This window comes from Sciurus vulgaris (assembly GCF_902686455.1).
Source record: "Sciurus vulgaris genome assembly, chromosome: 2".
Taxonomy (NCBI): domain Eukaryota; kingdom Metazoa; phylum Chordata; class Mammalia; order Rodentia; family Sciuridae; genus Sciurus; species Sciurus vulgaris.
In genome coordinates, this window is record NC_136462.1 from 191,698,855 (window position 1) to 191,719,080 (window position 20,226).

Consider the following 20,226-nt stretch of genomic DNA (forward strand, 5'->3'; position numbering starts at 1 on the left):
TAGTCGGGTTCATTTTGACAAAATCATACATGCGAGGAATTTGGTTTCACTCCCTGTCTTCTCCCTTGTCCATTCTCCCTCCTCCACCTTACTGATCTTCTTTTTGCTCCTTTAAAAAATTTTTAATGGGTATTTTCTACATATATATATAAAGGTGAAATTTCCTTTGGTACATTTATGTATGCATATAGCATGATTTTGTTAAAATCATTCTATACTTCCTCCCCCTTTCCGTCTCTCCTCCTCCCTCTCCTCCTCCTTTCCATAGTTTTTTTCAACTTTATTTGAAATTGGTTTCATATTTACAAAAATTACAAAAATATAGTAAAAGAGCACCGAGATACCCTCTGTTCAGATTTGCATACTTCTTATTTGATTCATATGCGCTGGCTCTCTTGCCTCTTCTTTCTTTTTTTCTCTTTCTTTCCTGTTCCCATTTTCCCTCCGCACACACGTACACCCTGAGCAATCTGAGAGTAAGTTATATACTTGTGCTACTTTCCTCAGTGTTTCTATTGTATTTCTGAAGAACAGGGTAATTCTTTTATATAACGATTATACGGTTAACAGCTTCATAAATAGACATTGGTACAAACTTGTCCACTTTCCAGTCTTATCATTTGATCTAATAAGTCTCATAACATTTTTCTCTCCTTAAATGTGATGATTGCAAATTGATCATTTTCTCATTTCAGTATCCCTTTCACATTTACCAGTGAGCTCTTGGCATTATTCTGTAAACAAGAACTTTATCTATTGGTAAGGTCTCATGAATTCCTGTTTTTTTTAAAAAAATATTTTACAGTTAATTCCTTTACCCTGTTATGGTGCTCAAATTGTTCATTTTGCTAGTGAAGCTCTTCCCCTTTCCTTCCCTTCTCCTTTTCTTTCTGCAGGGTCCCCTCTGTTGCCAGGTCTGGCCTGAAACTTGGAATCTTCTTGCCTCTTCTGAGTTGCTGGGATTACAGGCATATTCCACCATGTCTGGGTCCAATGAAGCTAAAAATTAGGCTCCTGAGTCCTTTTGACGGACTAATATTGGAGACCCAGGATCTGTGGGTGGTAAATGTTGCTCTTGAGTTGTCTTCTCCTCTTGGCCCTTTTAGTAGACAGAACTAGGAAATATGCAGGCTGTATACACACAGGTGCATAGTCATGTTCATAGAACCATGCACATACCTATTGTAGAAATCATGTGTGTGTATCAATAGGCCCAACTTTATGTGTAGTGTTTTTTCTTTGGGTCTGTATTTTACATTTTTATGTTTTATGCTGTGAGAATTCTGGCCTTCAACATTATTAATACATTTACACATTAATCTTATAATCTAAGATAATTTTAGAATTGCTTTGTTCATTATACATATATATGTACATGTATATATATATATATTTTTTTTTTTTTTTTTTTTTTGATGGTGCACTTCATGTAGTGCATTTTCTAGGCAAGAGATCTGTCTCTGAACTACACCCCAGTCCTAATAAACTCTTTTAAAATGAGTGGAAGATTTGTTTGCAGATCCCTCTTGCCCCCAATTTCAGCTCACGATGAGTGAATCATTAAAATTTTGTTCTTAAATTACTTGGATTGGGGGCTGTGGGTGTAGTGTAGTGGTAGAGTGCTTGCCTTGTATTTGCAAGGCCCTGGGCTCGATCCCCACTGCCACTCCAGAGAAAATACATCCCCAAAACTTGGCTTGACCATGTGTCCCTCCTTCCTTTCTTCCATAGTCTCTTTTTTTCTCCTTTTCATTTTTACTTTCCACCTTACTTTTTGTATAATCTAATTATGGACTTTATATGAACTGAAATCAGGTTAATTTATTTGTTGCTTGAGTTTCAGAGTTTTTTGTGCCCTTTCCCATTCTGGTTGGTTTTATTTTTCGACTGTGTAGAATGTTGGCATGCTCTCAGTAGTCAAGACTGGGGCTGAGGGTGGAGCCCAGTGGTGGAGTGCTTAGTGTGCTGAGGCCCTGGGTTCCACCCCTCACCCCAGTCAAAATTACACAAAAGGTGTCTTTTTTTTCTGTATCCCGTCTGTACTATTTCTTCTTATTCTTCACAAGTAACATTCTGGTTCTCTCTCTCTCTCTCTCTCTCTCTCTCTCTCTCTCTCTCTCTCTCTCTCTCTCTCTCTCTCTCTCTGTATATAAGCAGATATACACACATTTATTTATTTTGTTTAGATAAAAGATAGCATAGTATATAGTCTTTGCATTTGCTCCTCCACCCCGCTTACTGAGATTTCCTGGAAATAATGCCACACCATATCAAAGAGATCTTTCCTTTTGTTTTAATTATGGTAAATTTTGTATGACGTAAAATTTGCTGTGTTGAAGTATACAGTTCAGCGGCATCGAGTTCATTCACATTGCTGTGCAGCCATCCGCCTTCCATTTGCAGAACATTTTATCTTCCTAAGATGAAACTCCGGACCTATTAAATAGTTACTCCTCATTCTCCCTTCCTTTATGCCATCTCATTAACTTTTATACTAATACATGGTTTCTACTATGTGCTTAGTTTAGTCAACCAATTTTCTGGGTACTGTTGGTTGCTTCCATATTTTGTAATTAAAATAATGCTACAGTGAATAAGTTTGTGAGTGTATATTTTTGTATTGGTGGGGGACCAATTCCTGAAAGTGGGACTGCTGGGTTGAATGGTGTCTGTGTGATTAGATTTGTTGCAAGTTGTGAAATTACATTCTGTGGAGGTTGGTCCGCTTTGTACTTCTACCAGCAGTGTCCGAGACAGCCCATTTACCCACAGTCAAATTGTAATACTTCTTTCACTCAACATATGTATTATTTTTTTATTTAATTATTTTTTATTTTTTAAAAAATCTATTGCTGGGGACATAGCTCAGTTGGTAGAGTGCTTGCCTTGCAAGTACAAGGCCCTGGGTTCAATCCCCAGCACTGCCAAAAAAAATAAAAAAATCTGTATTTTTTTGGTACTGCCAGTTGAACCTGGGGAACCACTGAGCTACATCCCTCAGCCCTTTGTTTTTTTATTTTGAAACAGGATCTCACTGAGTTGGTTAGGGTGTCACTAAGTTAGTGAGGCTGGCCCAGAACTTGTGATCCTCTTGCCTCAGCCTCCTGAGTCACTGGAATTACAGGCGTAATCCACAATGCCTGGCAGCATATGTATTATTTTTAAGATTCATTGATATTATGTGCATCAATAGTTTATTTCTTATTGTTGAGTAATATTTTATTGTGTGGATATATAACAACTTGTGTTTCTGAGTTTGTCTATTATGAATAAAGCTAATGTGAACATTCACTATAAGTCATTGTGTTGATTTTCTCTTTCCTGCTTGGGTAAAGACCTGAGGATCTGAGAGCATTAATTTCAGGATATTAAGTATGTATTAATCTTTATAATAAACTGAAACTTTTCTAACTTTTCTAAAGTGGCTGTACCATTTTACATTCTACCTATAATTTATGAGAGTTCAAGTTCTACAGCTTTCCCCGTTAGTATTATTAGTCTTTTTAATTTTAGCTACTCTAATGTGGGGGGGTGATGTCACATCATGAATTTAATTTACATTTTCATGATGACTAATTTTATTGAGAGAATAATTTTTTTGTATATTAACATATATATTTCTTTTAAAAGTGTCCAAATGTTTTGCCCTTGTTTTTCAATTGAGTGATTTGCTTTCTCATTGAGCTGTTAATTTTTTAAAAAATATTCTAGACTTTTTAAGATATGTGTTAAAAGTACTTCCAGTTTTGTCCTTTTTTCTTTCTCTCTCTCTCTGCCGCTCAAACTGCCCCCTTCCCCAAATTGTGAACTGAACCCAGAGGCTCTCTCTACCCAAGAGCCACATCCCTATCCCTTTTTATTTTTTGAGCTAAGTCTTGCTAAGGCTGAGACTAGCCCTGTGTTTTGTTGTAGGTGTTTTATGGTTTCAGCTTGATGTTTAGGTCTGTGGTCCATTTTGATTTAACTTTGTGAATGGTGCAAAGAAAGGGTTGAGAATTAATTTTATTTTTTCTTGGTACTAGGGATTGACCCCAGGGCCTTGTGTATGCTATACATGAGTCTACATTGCAGCTACCTCTTCAGTCCTGGGGTCAGTTTTTAAAATACAGATATTCAGTTTTAAGGCTCTTTGTTGTTAAGATTTTCCTTTTTCTATTCAGTTGCTTTTGTAATTTAATCGATTGACTATATTGGATCAGAGTTTTTTTTTTTTCTGTCCTCTGTCCGTCCTTCTGCCTATATACGTTGTCTGGATTACAGAACTTTATAGTAAGTCCTACAGCTTTTTTTTTTTTTAAACTGAGGTTTGAACTTGGACGCTCGACCACTGAGCCACATCCCTAGCCCTATTTTGTATTTTATTTAGAGACAGGGTCTCACTAAGTTGCTTAGCTCCTTGCCTTTGCTGAAACTGGCTTTGAACTTGTGATCTTCCTGCCTCAGCCTCCCAAGGCACTGGGATTACAGGTGGGTTTCACCTACAGCTCCAATTCTAATAGAAATGTTAGAATAGTTGTAAATGGTGTTGTTATACTGAGAGAGATTCCACAAGAAAAAGTAAAATAATTTTTTTTTTGATTGGCATCTTGCTACCTTGCTGAGGTTGGCCCTAAACTTGTGATTCTTCTGCCTCAGTCTCTCAGCTGGGATTATAGGTGTGTACCACTGTGCCTGTGTCATGGTGTTTTTAAACTTAAAACATTAAAATTATACTACCTTGGAGCTGGGGCTGTAACTCAGTGACAGAGCGCTTGCCTAGCATATGTGAGGTACTGGGTTCAGTCCTTAGTACCACATAAAAATAAATAAAATAGGGGCTGGGGAGATGGCTCAGTCGGTGGAGTGCTTGCCTTGCAAATGAGGCCCTGGGTTCAATCCCCGGCACCGCCAAAAGAAAAAAAAATAAATAAAATAAAGGCACGCTGTCCATCTATAACTACAAAAAACTATTTTTTTAAAAAATAAAAAATTATACAGTCTTTAATGTAAATAATAGTATATAATATTTCTCTGTGTTTTTCTTTGTGCTTATTGTGCTTCTATCCCAGAAAAACTGTCTTTGAGTTCACTTCACATTAAAAACCTTTTAAAAACCAAATACAGAAGGTCTGGGATGTAGCTCGGCGTTCTAGTGCTTACCTATATGTGCGAGGCTCTGGGTTCAGTTTCTGGTACCATAAAACAAACCCCCAAAGCCACATATGTATGTGTTTCTGCACAATGTTTAGTTGTTTTAATTTACAAAAATATAATGTATGTTATCTGCTTTTTAAATATAATGATTGCTCATAAGATTCAACTATCTTGTGTATAATTTATTTTTACTAGTACATTTTTCCTTTTGTATGACTTTGTTAGAATCAATTTTTCAAGTCAGGTAAACATTTCATCTTTTTTTTTTTTTTTTTTTTTGGGGGGGGGTGCTGGGGATCGAACCCAGGACCTTGTGCTTACAAGGCAAACATTTTGCCGACTAAGCTATCTCCCTAGCCCCTTCATCTGGTTTTTGGTGTATTAATGTTGCAATGTACATTTTTGGTATATGCCTCTTTTGTATGGAATATTTTTGTTGCTCATAACATTTTGAATATAAACTTGATTTTGACCAGCAATATAACACGATTATTTTCAATTTGGTGATATTTTGGAAAATGTACACCTTCTTTCTGATAATCCTGCCCTATTATTATCTCTAGATTAGCAGTAAACATTTTTTTTTTTTTAACTTTAAATACTTGGTTTAAAAAATTTACTTAACCATAGTTATATAATAAAATTTAGCAATCTTAAGTTTATTTATTTATTTATTTATTTTGCATGAGGGATTGGACCCAGGGGCTTTACCATTGACATACATCCCCAGCCCTTTTTTATTTTATTTTTCTTTTGAGACATGATCTTGCTAAGTGGCTTAGGATCTCACTGAATTGCTGAGACTGGTCTCAGACTTGAGATCCTCCTGCCTCAGCCTCCCAAGTTGATGGAATTCCAGGCATATACCATCTCCCCCAGCTAAATTTATAGTTTAATGAGTTTTGGCAAATGTAATCATCATCACATTTGTGATCTAAAACATTCCCATTGTCCCTTAAGTTCCCATGTGTGTCTGTGCAATTACTCCCCTCTACTGGTCCTTGGCAACCAGAGGAGACCTCCGTCTCATCTACTTGTATCACTATCGTTTTGCTATTTCTAGAATTTCATATAAATGGTATTCTCATTATGTATTTGTTATATGTTTTGTAGTTGTCATTCCATTCTTGGGTATTCTGTTTTTTTTTCTTCTTCTTTGCATTTCAGTAAAATTGGTATTTACACCTTTAAGTTCACTGGTATTTCCCTGCCAGCTGTGTTCAGTGGCCTGACGTGCCTGTCAGAGACTCTCCTCACTTCTCTTATGGCCTGTTTGAGGTTTCTGCTTAGTTCCCATTTCTTTGTTACAATACCAGTGTTTTCTTTCATGTTGTCACTTTCTCAGTTAGAACTCTTAGTGTGTTAATCATAGTTATAATCTCTATTGGTTTTTAGTGCTTTGAGAAGAAATATTTTTGAAGAGCCTGGCTTCTTACTGTTTACTGGCCAACTTCTGAGACTTTCTTATATCACGAAACCTGTTTTCATTTATTAGTGCTCACTGATTTCTGGATGATCAGCCGGGTGCAGTGATGCATGCCTGTAATCCCAGCTACTTGGAAGGCTGAGGCAGGAGGATTGCAAGTTCAGACAGCCTCAGCAATTTAGTGTGACCCTGTCTGAAAATTTTAAAAATTTAAAAAAAGGGCTAAGATGTGGCTCAGTAGTTAAGTGCCTCTGGGTCCTAGGTCCTGGGTTCAATCTCTGGTCCCTTCCCCCTGCTCACTGCCACCACCCCCACCCCACCCCCCAAAAAAAAAAAAAAAAAAAAAAAAGAATATAGGTGACCACACAAAATTTTGTACATATATGTTTGAAGCAGTAGTATTCATACTAGCCCAAAGGGAAGCAGCTTAAATGTTCATGTGCTGATGAATAGATAAATAAAATAGATATGCCTACAGCTAAGTATTATATGCTATAACACGGATGAATTTGAAAACATTGTGCTATGCGAAAGAAGCCTGTAGAAAAATAACTAGATATCATATAATTCCATTTATTTGAATTGTCCAGAACAGATTAATCCATAGAGACAAAATAGTAAATTAGTGACTGCCCAGGGTAACCCTGAGTGGGAGGGAGTGTGGATGAGATTGGGAGGGAGGGAATTGGGAGGATGGGGGAAATGACAACTACAGATGCTGGGTTTCTTTTTGGGATAATGAAAATGTTCTAAAATTGATTGTGGTGACAGTTGCACATTTTTAAATATAGTAGCCATCAGCTGTGTGTTACAAGTGTATGTGAATTACATTTCAGTGAAGTTGTAAAGAACGCAGCAGGTATATTCAAGATCATGCTATATTCAGGGCTGTTCAGAGCATTATGTCATAAGGGAATTCTGTGGGAAAATACTTTCTCATAAGGCTGATCTCGGAAGGCTTGCTGTCTTTCTAAGACGTTTCTGGGTCTCACGAGTGGTGCTCTGGGCTGGGCATGTAGCTCAGTGGCAGAGCACAGGAGGCTCTGGCTTCTGTCTCCAGCATGGCGATGCACTTGTGCACACGCACACTTTAATCGTACTCACTTTAATCATTCCTATTTTCCTTTTTTCATATGTGGTTCTTGGATCAAACTCGGGGCTTCGTTCATATACTCTACCACTGAGTTAACATTCCCAGCTGTCACCTCAGCTTTTAAAAATATAGTCTGTTTTGGAAGTTAACCTGTGATTATAGGGCCAATGTAAATTCTAGCAGCCTGACTTTTCCATGTATTAAGTTTACATCAAGAGGACTTTTTTCCCAAATAAAGAGCAAAGTAGTCTCTCCAGACTGATCTGTTTTTACATTTGTCCATTAATTGTTTGTGAGAAACCTGTGACTATTTAGCACAATACCTACAGAAATCAGTTTTCACTTTCAAGCTTATAACCACAATTAAAAACATTTAGCATACTTTTGGTAAGTTTGCTATTTAAAGCTGAGTGCTGTGGTTAAAAGCTACAACTATTTTACTTGAAATTATCTGAGTGGTTGTTTCCTCATCCCCCCTTTAATTTTGAATTTTATTTATTACGTTTTGAACTTTAGAATTCTGCCATCAATGGAAGGAGTATTGCTGCCTTAGTGATATATTTGAAATGTAGAGGTAATTGGTTTCTGCGATAATAGATAAGGGAGTATCAATGCATTTATAATTTTAAAAGCTTAAATATTTTAAATTGAATATTGATGTAGCAGTTTACTCTAAAACATTTTTGAGCATGGATCCTGTATGTATAGGGAGGCCTTTAAAAGAAAATTCCTATTAATAGTTGTATTTTATTATTAAAGACCAAAGGTTAAACTGGCTTTAATGATGAAGCTTTCCAGTATATATTGAAAACTGTAAAGTTATAAGATCCATCTTTGACTTGAATAACAAACTCTCCAAGCTACTGTATTGATCTGCTCACCTTTTTCCTGCTCTTGGGGGAAATCAGTAGAGATGAAGTTTTAGTAATTGTTCATAAAAAAGACAGTTTAGGTCTTTAGTTCCATCTATTTTTCTGTGAATGACACAATTTTGTTCTTTATGACTGAATAAAAATCCACTGTGTGTTGTGTGTAATATATAAAACATGTATTATATATATGCACATATTATACTATATAGAAAATCTCACGTTTTCTTTAGTCATCTGTTGACGGACACCTCGGCTAGTTCTATAACCTGGGTATTGTGAACTGTGCTGCCATTAACCTAGGTGTGTTGTTCTGTAGGGTGTTTGCTTTCATTCTCATTCTCTCTCTCTCTCTTTTGGTACCAGGGGTTGAACCCATGGGTGCTCAACCATTGAGCCACATCCCTAGCCTTTTTTAATTTTTGATTTTTTGTTTTGAGACAGGGTCCTGCTAAGTTGCTAGGCAACTTTGAACTCATGATCCTCCTGCCTCAGTCACTGGAACCGCTGGGATTGGAGGTGTGGGCCACTGTGCCTGGAGCTTCCATTCTTTTGGATAAATACTGAAGAGTAGGAGGTCTGGATCATACGGTGGTTCCATCCCCAGACTTTTGAGGAACCTCCATCCTGAATTCCATAGTGGCTGACTGACTTACACTCTCATATCAACAGTGTGTAAGAGTCACCCCCATTCTCTCTAGCATTTATTGTATGTTTTTTTGATGATTGCTAGTCTGAGTTGAGTGAGGTGAAATCTTGGTGTAGTTTTTAATTTCCATTTCCCTGATGACTAGAGATATTGAACTTTTTTTCATATAATTGTTAGCCCTTTGCACTTTTGAGAAGTGTATGTTTAGGTAATTTGCCCTTCTGATTGAAAGTGGTTTTTTTTTTAGATTTTAAGTTTTTGGAATTCTTTATTCTGGGTATCAGTCCTCTGTTGGAAGAATTGCTGGCAGAGATTTTCTCCCATTTTGAAGCCTTTTTTTTTTTTTTTGTGGTGCTGGGGATTGAACCCAGGGTCTTGTGCTTGTGCTTGCAAGGCAAGCACTTTACCAACTGAGTTCTGTCCCCATCCTGAAGCTTTTTGATTTGATGACATCATACTTACTGATTCTTAGAATTATTTCCTAAGTATGAGAGTTCTGTTATGCAAGTCATTGTATCATTGACTCCAGAAGTCAAGAGTCATGTTTTCTCTCATGTGGAAGCTAGAGAATAAAAAAGGATGTAAGGGGTCCTGTGAAAATGGAAGGCCAGTGGGATAAAGGAAGAGAATAAGGAGGGAGGAGGAGGGGAGAGCAAGGGGAGATACTGGAGAAAGGAATTGATCAAAATATGAATGTGCTACAAGGAAACCCATTATTCTGTTTGTTTATTATGTGTCTGTTTAAAAAGCTTTGGGCTGGGGATGTAGCTCTCTGGTAAAGCAGTTTCCTAGCAAGGGTCTGTGTTTAGTTCCTAGTACTGGTGTCCCCCTCTCCCTGCCCCAGGCAAAAGACAATTTTAGTTATTAAAAGAAATCAGACCAACTCTTGTGGTATTTAATTTTGCAGCTTAATTAATAAATATGATTGACTTAAATATCAACTGAATGATCCGAAAAGTGAACTGCTGAACAAATAGTCCCGTTTGTACTTCTGTTGTAAATGGTCCTGTTTCTCATGGACCAAACTTGTAATTACTTTCTTCTTGTGGTTTTGGCTTTATTTTTACCAACTATTATAAGAATATGTTTCTGAATCTGTGAAATATTGAACATATAGAGATGTATTATTTAGAAGTTGATATTGAAAACCTCTAAACTTCTGACCTTGCATAGAATTTGCTATGTATAATCATCGTACACAGCTGGTGGATTCATAATTGGCTTTTCTGGATCTGTGCTTTGTGAAAAATAGTGTGTATTGGACATGAGTACATGACAGCTGACATTTATCAAGGATAACAGGAGCTCTACTCATTTTCACGTTTTAAAGCAACTTTGAAAGCTTTGCATGTGCACACATGGTCAACAGATGTTTCTAAGCTTTAAATGTATTTTCCATCATGTATAGCTTGTTATTAGTAAAAACTTAATTGTAAATTCTTAATGAGCTTCATGAATTAAACTTATAAGTATACAAGCACCTGAAGATAACAGTGCAGGATATTGAATTCATTTCTTTGGAATTTTATCTTGTAAATATGTCAGACCCCGTTGTAAATGTCTGCAATACCAGCGCCTTGGGAGGCTGAGGCAGGCGGATAACAAATTCATCACTAGTCTGAGCAACTTCTGTCAAAAAACCAAAACCAAAAACAACAAAACAAAACATGCTCCAGATAGTACTCTTGTAACATAATTGTAATTTTGACATTTCTTTTGTTTTCCTAATATAAAATTTGGTTCTAATGTAGAAAATGGAATAATAGATATCAAACCCCCCCCCCCCCCATATCAACTACTGGTATATTTGCTGTTCTCTTTGAAAAGATAGTTCTAGGGTCTGTTATTTTTCCAGAGGGTGACAAGTAGATTCTGAATGATACTATGATTTTTAGTTATGGTTCTTAACTTTTAAAAATTTTCTTTAAAATTAGATTGTGGTAATAACTTGAAAAGAATTCTAGGATAAAATGCTAAGTTCATAAGGTGTTGGCAAACTTGTTAATTAAAATAACACTTTTGGTGGCGTACACCTTAACCACAACAATTTGAGAGACTGAGACAGAAGGATACCAAGTTTGGGGCTAGTCTGGACAATTTTGTGAGACTTGTCTCAAAATAAAAATAAAGGGCTGGTGGTGTACTCAGTAGTGGAGCACCCTTGGGTTAAGTCCCCAGTAGAAGAAAACAAAGGTCAACAATTTTAAAAAAGCACCCTTTTATGGTTGATACTAGTTTCAAGACAGTAGGACTCGTTGGATATATCGGAATGCAGATCACATTGACTTGTTGCAAGGTGACAGGAGACATGCTTTGACTTCAAAAAATAAATTGGCCATGCACATTTGTAATCCTACTGTCTATTCATTTCCACATGGTTCAATAGTTTAAGGCCTTGCTTGCTATATCCTGGGAAGGAAGTTGAAATTAATTATGTGTGTGTATGAAAGCTTTTATTTGAGTTTCTAATAAGCCTGTTCTGTGATGTGAAGTTACCAGATAAGTGGTTGATATTTTATTATTTAAGTAGCTCTCCCTCCAGTTCCATTTGAAATACAAGAAACCTGAGTCCGTTTCCATTTTCTTTTTGGTAATTGAAAAGCTATTTTTCTTAAGAATGATGTATAGTTGAAGGAATTTTAAACTTGGGTGAGTTAAATCATCAGTGTCTTAAAAAATTACAGAGCATCAAGTATGAACATTCACATGAATTTTCAAGGAAGAATTAGTTTTCAGTCACTTGTGACCCAAGAAGCAGTGTTTTTCTGTTTCTACAAATTCTTTTTGGCAGAGGAATATACATTATCAGAGAAGTTTTTAAAAATATGTGACACAGTGACATGCGCCTGGAACCCAGCTACTTGGGAGGCTGAGGCAGAAGGATCACTTGAGCCTGTGATTTTGAAATCAGACTGGTCAACTTGGTAAGATGCTGTCTCAAATAAAAGAAAGAAAAAAAACCCCTTGAAGTGTCTGCATAAAAATAGTTCAGGACCACTACCAAATCTTTAACTGTGGATCTTACCTCTGAATCTTACCATCTGAGGGGTTTTCAGTTTCCCTTCCAAATCTGATTGAAATGTGTTTGCCATCGTGACAGTATTAAGAAGTGGGACCTTTAGAAAGTAATCAGGCAGTGGTTCAATGTGTTATCGTAGGATTGTGTTAGCTGTCCAGGGCATGGGGTGGGGCCCTTGGTAAAGAGAGGAAGTTCTGCCCCCCTTCCTCCTCTGCCTCAAACACTGCATGTTTTCTCCCAGGGGGTGATGCAGCATGAAGCCCCTCATCCTGCTCTTAGACTTCCTGTCTTTTAGAAATAGAAGCCAAATCACATCTCTCTTCTTTATGAATTATTCGGTCTCAGGTATTCTATTACAGCAGAAAAGGAACTCAGGATAGCATCTTGGTACTTCTCTTAGGTATTGAGAATTAGAAAATATGCTTCACTTGTTCAGCTAATTTAGGAATTTTAAAAAACACAAATACATTGTTTCCTTAGGTTATCTAGGTTGTAGACCTTGTTACTTTATAGTTAGAGGCAAAAATCTGCTTTTTAACTAAACTTGATTCTGTTTGTCTTAATAAGGTTATTAAGGAAGCCATTATTTGAGTGAGGTTTTTTTTTTTTTTTTTTGGTGGGGGGTGGTGGGGAGAGGGGATCACCAAGGATTGAACCAGTGATCCATAACCTCTGTCCAGGGAGCTGTTTTTTAAGAGCCCATCTTTTGTCAGATACTGAGGTACTTTTTGCTTTTTGGGTGTATGGCTTTTAATCTTTTCAATAATCTCCAGGTGTTGTTATGTCCATTTTAGAGAATATGAAATTGAAGTTCAGAAGGGTGAATTTGGTAGGATCGTGCTGGAGCTCAAATCATCTCTGAAATCTGTCTTTGAAATTTCCCCATTCACTTCCTTCAAAAACATCTGTTGTGGTTTTCGATTGATTCTGTTAGATCAATTTTCTTGGCTGATTAACTAATTGTGTGTGTGTGTTTTCATTGTGCCTGGAATTAACTTTATTATGGAAAGTTTTGGTTTCAGACAAATATCCCATGCAAACCAAATCTATCCAGAGTTGACCATGTGGCCATAGAGATATGGGCAGTGCTACTGTCTTTTCTTCCCCCCCTTCCTCTTCTTCCTGTTCCTCCTCTTCTTTGTAAATACTGGATATTGAACTCAGGCAGGGCCTCATACATGTTAGATGAATGCTTCTCTGAGCACATCCCTAGCCATTTTTATTATTTTAATTTGGGACAGGGTATTGCTAACTTGCCCAGCCTGGCCTTGAACTTGTGATGCTGTCTTAGCTTCCCAAGTAGTTGGGAATATAGGTGTGCATCTCTGCACCCAGCTATTATTTATTATTTATGTAAATTTATAAATTTTTCCACGTTAGTTTGGTTTCCTATTGTATTTGTTCATGGCCATCATTTTTTTTTGTTTGTTTCATTAAGGAAAATGAACATTTATTTTAAAACTCATTTGAAGATTTTATTTTGTTGAATTTTGAATTTGTTTTCTTATTGTCAGTTTCTTGACTTAACTGTCCTTTTTAGTTTAGCTTTTAAATACACCTTGGAATTTTATGGTTTGCATTTTCAGTGGGAAATTAACTGTTCCTTTCTTTTGGCGTCCCTCTCTGTTGTATATTCTTCCCCCTGCCCTGCCACTTAGGCCTCTGTATTTATTGCCTTCATCCTTTCTGTTTTCTATAAATGAAATTTTTCTTTGATTTCTGCCTATGAACCTTGCTTTTGGTTCTGTTATCTTGTGCATGATTTGATTTCCTGCCACCTTTGCTTGTTTGTGGTCCTGGACCTCATTGGGGTCTGGGAGTTACCAGTTCATTGCGTTGTGTTTGCTCTGTGTCCTAGTCCAAAGACATCTGTCATGTTTGAGCATATTTGTGTGTTCTGAAGTTAATAAAAAATGCATACTTTGTGAATATTATATTCAGAGCAAGAGGTAAAGGTGTTGTTGGTTAAAAGTATTAATTCACTGTGTCATTTTTTGGGAATGTCCCATGTTCTTTTGGTCTCAAATATGACTTGGGCCTGTATAGGCCTACAGAGATTGGACACTAAAATACTTATTAAATGGCTGTGTAGAGGAACTTGGAGAAAACACACTAGTTTCAAACTCTCAGCCCCAATCTTAAATCTGTCTAGTACAGTGGTTCTAGTACAATGGTTCTCAAAGTGTAGTTCACGGATTCCTGGGAGTCCCTGAGAACTGTTTGGGGGTTTACATGGTTAAAACTATTTTCATAGTAATACCAACATGTTATTTTCCATTTTCATACTGTTGATGTTTACATTTGTTGGTACAAAAGCAATGATGTATAAAGCTATTAGCACTTTAGCATGAATCAAGGTAGTGGCACTAGACTCTGCTAGTCTGTACCTCCACCATTGCCATGCATACCTCTACCATCATGAATTGTCTTTGGGGGCTGGGGATATAGCTCAGTTGATAGAGTGCTTGCTGCCCATGCACATGGCCCTGGGTTCAATCCCCAGCAACACACACACACACACACACACACACACACACACACAAGAATTGTCTTTGGGCTGAGGTTGTGGCTCACTGGTAGAGCACTTGCCTAGCATGTGTGAGGCACTGGGTTCGGTTTTTAGCACCTTATATCAACTAAAAAAATAAAAAAGAATTGTCTTTGAAGTAGCAAAATTTGTTAATTTCTTTTAAATTTTGACCCTTGAGTACTGTTTTTTTTTTTTAATATTCTGTTATGAATGGGAAATGTACACATAGTATTTCAGCCTGCTGAAGTTTGATTATCGTCTTCATGAAGAGCACTTGTGCAGTTGTGAGCTGAACTAACCACATTTTTCATGGAATACAGTTTTACTAGAAAGAATGACAGACTTTTTTTTTTGAAGTTGGGTATTTGGCAGACAATATCTTAAAATTGAGGTGAACCTGTCACTTCAGGGAAAACATCTGATGGTATTAGTTGCTGTGTATGACATTTGAGCTTTCAAGTAAAGAGTATAATATTGGTAAACTTGTATCTGCCACCATCAGGATGACAGTCTCATTTCCTTATATTTTTATTTATTTATTTTATTTATTTATTTTATTTTATTTATTTATATTTATTTATTTCTTTTATTTATTTATTTATTTTATTTATTTATTTTATTTTATTTATTTATATTTATTTATTTCTTTATTTTTACAGACTGCATTTTGATTCATTGTACACAAATAGGGTGGTACAACTTTTTGTTACTATGATTGTACACAGTGTAGATTCACACCATTTGCGTAACCATATATGTACATAGGGTAATGATGTCTGTCTCATTCCACCAAGTTTCTCATTTCTTAACAATTTTTTTCTAATGAAATGGGTTGTGATATTAATGAATGTGGCTTTTTAGAAATTATATAATAAAATATATCAGTATTTCAAAGATCTGTTTCACCAATATTGCCCAAATGACTGTTTGCTGTTAAAGAATCATGCTTGGGTAAAAGACCTGTTGAGAGTGAAGGTAGGTCAGTGTATTTTATTTTATTATTTTTATTTTATTTTATTTATTTATTTCTGGGTCAGTGCATTTTAATGTAACATCTTCAAAGTTCATTCATTTGATTACAGATTTCACTTTGCAACTGTGGGAAACCAGAATATATCACCTCAGAGTAGAGCTCTTGGCATAAGGGAGTATTTTGAGATTCAACCCAGGAAAAGCTCTGAAACAAAGCAGTTGCCCTACTAAAATGCTATTTGTAAGCACTTGCCTCTCGTGACCGGGAAGAGCAGGATGATTCAGTTGCTAGTTACTAATGGAGAAGGCACTGATTTACCAACCTTAACTGTTGTTCACTAGGTTTTGTTCTGGTTGCTGCCCCATAACTGTTTCCCCCACATAGCCTTCTTTCTTTGTTTCCCTCTCAGTTCTCAGTGATCTTTTAAAGGGTTTTTCCTCTGGGTGTCTCCCATGTATGTATCAGGTTTGCATGATAAGAACTTGTTTTTCTCTTATTAATCTCTTTTTCTTACAGTGATCTCTTCTACAGGATAGAGGCACATGTTTTTCTCTCCTACTTGGCTAACCTTTAAAAAGATTACTGCTTGCTGGTTGCAGTGGTGCATGTCTGTAATCCCAACTTCGAGGCTGAGGCAGGAGGATTGTAGGTTCAAGGCTAGTGACACCCAGTCTTAAAATAAAACAGGGACTGGGATGTAGCTTAGTGGTAGCCTGCTTAGCTATCATGTGCAAAGCCCTGTGCCCAGTCCTCAGTGCTGCCCAAACAAACAAGCAAAAGAACAAAAACCCAGTACCACAAAACAAACAAAACGATCACATTGTGTTAGTGTAATATCAAGGGGAAATATCCACAATTATTTGTGAAAGCCTGTTAAAATATTCTTTTCTTTAGCTGATAAGCCCATGTGAGGCTGAATTTTCTTCATAATAACATTGAAATAGTAAATAACTGTCTTCTGTTAGTAGGTAACAGAGGCATGTGATTGGCAAGAAATTTAAAACAATACCATTCCTGGAATTTTGTGGTTTCAGAAAAATTATTTTTCACAAAAATTGTTGTATGTAATAGACTTTAAAAATTAGCATTTCAAATGTTTCTAAGTTTTAATTTCAAATATGATAAATATTGATAGCTGTAACTCACATAGGAAAGCTCTCAGGACTCGCAGTGTTTAAGAGGTGAAGAAATCCTGAGAGGAAATTCTTGAGAACACGGATGCAGTGACTGGCTGGAAAGCCTGAGGTGCTCGGCTTAAATCTCTGACCTTGCTCTCTCTGACCTTGCTCTGGTGCAGTAGCACGGTCCACTTTCTGCTTCAGCTGCTTCTGCTCTGTCTTGCTGAAACATGAAGGAGACCTGGGCCAACCAGTGAAGTCTGGCCAACTTCAAGGACAATTTAGTTGTCATCAACCTTACACTGTACCTTTTAGTATAAGTTGCAGATTTACATCAGAGATTAAGGAATTTGATCAGCTTTGAGACTTGTACTCTATTACTTAGCTCTTCAAAATCCTTGATCTCTGATGTAAATCTGCAACTTATACTAAAAGATAGAGTGCTTTTGCTTTCTTGAGACGTGGTCTGTGAGCCTCTCACCTCAGCTTTCTCAGGAGCTGGGACTGTAGGCGTGCATGACCAAGGAGCCTTTGATCAGATCAGGTACTGATTTTCAGTATTGTCCTTTGGAAGTACATAATACAGTATGTGATTACATACTAACTAGTTTGATCGCTGACACTGGGTCATTAGCTCCTTGAAGACAAAAGCCTTTTCTGTTGTGATCAACAGACACATAAACAGGGAATGCTTTTTTCCTTTGTTTATGTGGATACTACCCAAATATGTCGAAGAGTGACCACTCTTTAAGACATTTGCAAAAGTGGATTTTGGTTTTAACCAGTTCTGTATGACTTTACAGAAGCTGAGTATTGTGCCTCTCGTGCCATTCTTCACTATAGTTTATTTTTTCTTGTTGCAGATTTCTTACTTAGAATTATCATGACCTTAAGAGATACAGAGTTCTAGCTCCACACGTTATATAGAAATAGGGAGGTGGGCGAGGTTTTGAATTTAAGTTCTGATAACTTTTGACTTTTCTGCCAACTCTACCTTACCCTTCAACAAATAAATAATGATAAGAGTGCTCATTTTCTTTTTGGGTTTTTGATATATATGCTTTCCTAGATTATTTGTATAGTATTATTGTTATTCTGAAATGGATAATGACTTTAGAAATTTATTTATTTAGTTAGTTATTTGTGTAGTGCTGGTGATGAACCCAGGGCCTTACACATACTAGGAAAGTGCTCTGACCCTCAGGTACATCCTGGCCCTTTTTATTTCCAGACTGAATCTCACCATGTCACCCAGACTGGCCTTGGACTTGTCTCTCTCTCCCCCTCTCGCCTCCTAATTTACCTCCCTCCCCCTCCCGTTTCCCACCCTCTCTTGTTGCCCAGTTGTCCAGGCTGGCCTTGACCTTGAGATCCTGTAGCCTCAGTCTCAGCTGGGATTGTAGGCGTGTACCACAGTGCCTGGCTCTCACTTGACAGTAGTCGTTGCAAATCCTTATAGCTTTTGGAAATGTATAGTAGGTTATTGTTAGCTGTAGTCCTAGAGACTTATTTGAAAAGCTAAATTCTGTTATCAGCATATAACTTCAGTGGATATGGAAACATTGTTTTAAAAAAAATGGTTCTGTTGAATTTAAAGTTATTTAAAGAGTGAGTGGACTTATAATCATTAAACAATAAGTAACAAGTTGTGAAAGTCACAGGGGGACAAAAGGTCAAGGCCACAGACCTTCAGTAGTAAAAATGATGACCCACTCAGGAAATCCTGGAAGTCAGAGTTGCTGAGTCCTGTTGCTGGGGTTGGAAATCTCCATCTCCAACCGCTTTGCTTTGAGGAGGAAGTCTAGCCACAGTGCACTTTCCCACGGGACATCTTACTCCCCCTTGCACCTTCAGTACTTTCCATTGAAAGATTAATTTAGTGTTTTATCAGCTAAATCTCCACGTTGTTAATTATAATGGCAGTGTCACAGGTAAACCCATGCAGCGTTTTTATATTTTGGATATTGATGGGCTGGGCCCACTTTATACTGTAGGGACAAGCGTGTTGCTACTTTTGTTCTTTCCTCCACAGGTTCTTTCTTGGCCTTTGACTAGTTCCCTGTTGTTACCATTTCCCCTCGTTGTTTTCTTAATGCCACCTACTGTACCAGCTTTACTGCTCCGACTGTTAGGTTACCAGGTGGCTAACCTAACTCTTCAGTTCTTTTTTTTTCCCCAGTGTTGTTTTCTGTGAGGCACATTTGAAAGGACTGATCAGAAGACAGTGGGGCCGTGGTATGATCATTTGTTTTACATCTTTATTGCTTATTAATTAAATTCATACCAGATTTTATTTCTGCTGTGTGCTGACCGTCTGTCTACCTTCCCACTACTTCTCTTCATCCAGCCTGTTAGAACTTCCCTTAATGGAGCTAAAATCTTTGATTTTTTTTTTCTTCCTTCTTTGATTTTTGTTTAATTTCTCTCTTTGCTACTTATATTTTTATTAGCACTGTACCTGGAGGGACTTGGATAGTCTTTTCAGAATCCTCTAAAAGTGCCTATTTATTCTTTTTAAAAATTAAGAACATATACTTACGATAATATTTTTGATTAATTCTGTTTTTATTGTTGTTTGGTAGCTACTATGTACCATTCACCACACTATTTCAGTGAGAAAATGTTTCAAATTCTGGTTAGCTATTATAAGTTGAAGATAGCCTGAATATTAAAATGTCTGAAAATGTTTCAAATTCTGTTTAGTTTGTTATTTGTCTGCATCTTTTTAATTGATTGCCATATGGGATATTTGCAGCTGTTTGTTTTTCAGATGAGTCCCTGTTAACTTTGCTGGACAGGCATCTTTGTTCTTGGCGTCCTGTACCTTGGGGGCATCACAGTGTTCCCTATGACAGTTGCTTGCTGTGTGTTACTTCTTAGTCTCCCAGTAAACACGAGTATGTAAGATGTGATTATCCCCAGTTTTTTTATAGGTGGTAAGCTTTTTGCAGGTGATGAAAGTTTATCCTTAGAGAAGTGATGAAATTGAGATTTATTTCTCAAGTTTAATTCCAATAAAGCCTCATCGTCTTTTTATTGTATCGTAGTAAATCAGTTGAAGGATTCAAACCCTTGAGTTTTATAGATAGCCACTATATTTTTGGAATGGGAAAACCTAAGTGAAAAATAACATTTGAGAAAGAAGCAAAAACTATGAAGTATTTACTTCCTTCCCCTCTGTAAACCTTCTCCGTATTTTTGAAAGATGAGAAGTTGGTCAAAAGTACAGCTGATGGGAAGGAAATGGAGAACTGGAGGTAGAAAAGGGAACAAGGGAATTGGTGTTAGTAAAAGAGAGGAGTTTTGCAATAGGCAGGAGTTTTATATAAACCTCTTACTGGTAGAGCTTTCAGTTTAGAAAGTGGAGACAGAAAAATGAACAGAAATACCGTAGTATGTGAGATGTTACAGTATGA

At 36.9% G+C, this 20,226-nt stretch overlaps 1 protein-coding gene across 13 annotated transcripts in view; it reads left to right on the forward strand.

The window, feature by feature from the left end:
* The window catches only part of NCOA3 (nuclear receptor coactivator 3), a 125,616-nt gene that overhangs the window by 71,062 nt on the left and 34,328 nt on the right, over positions 1–20,226 (forward strand). For 4 of the 13 annotated variants that reach the window (XM_079127891.1, XM_079127897.1, XM_079127896.1 and 1 more), the window contains exon 1: positions 9,489–12,094. The exons of 5 other annotated variants lie outside the window; for them this stretch is intronic. In XM_079127891.1, coding sequence (XP_078984017.1) covers positions 11,865–12,094 — 230 coding nt within the window. In that variant the 5' untranslated portion in view covers positions 9,489–11,864. Of the gene's footprint in view, positions 1–3,335; positions 3,373–4,022; positions 4,091–4,304; positions 4,468–9,488; positions 12,095–20,226 lie in introns of those variants that run through there. 4 more of the 13 variants (XM_079127903.1, XM_079127894.1, XM_079127892.1 and 1 more) reach the window with 3 other exon arrangements.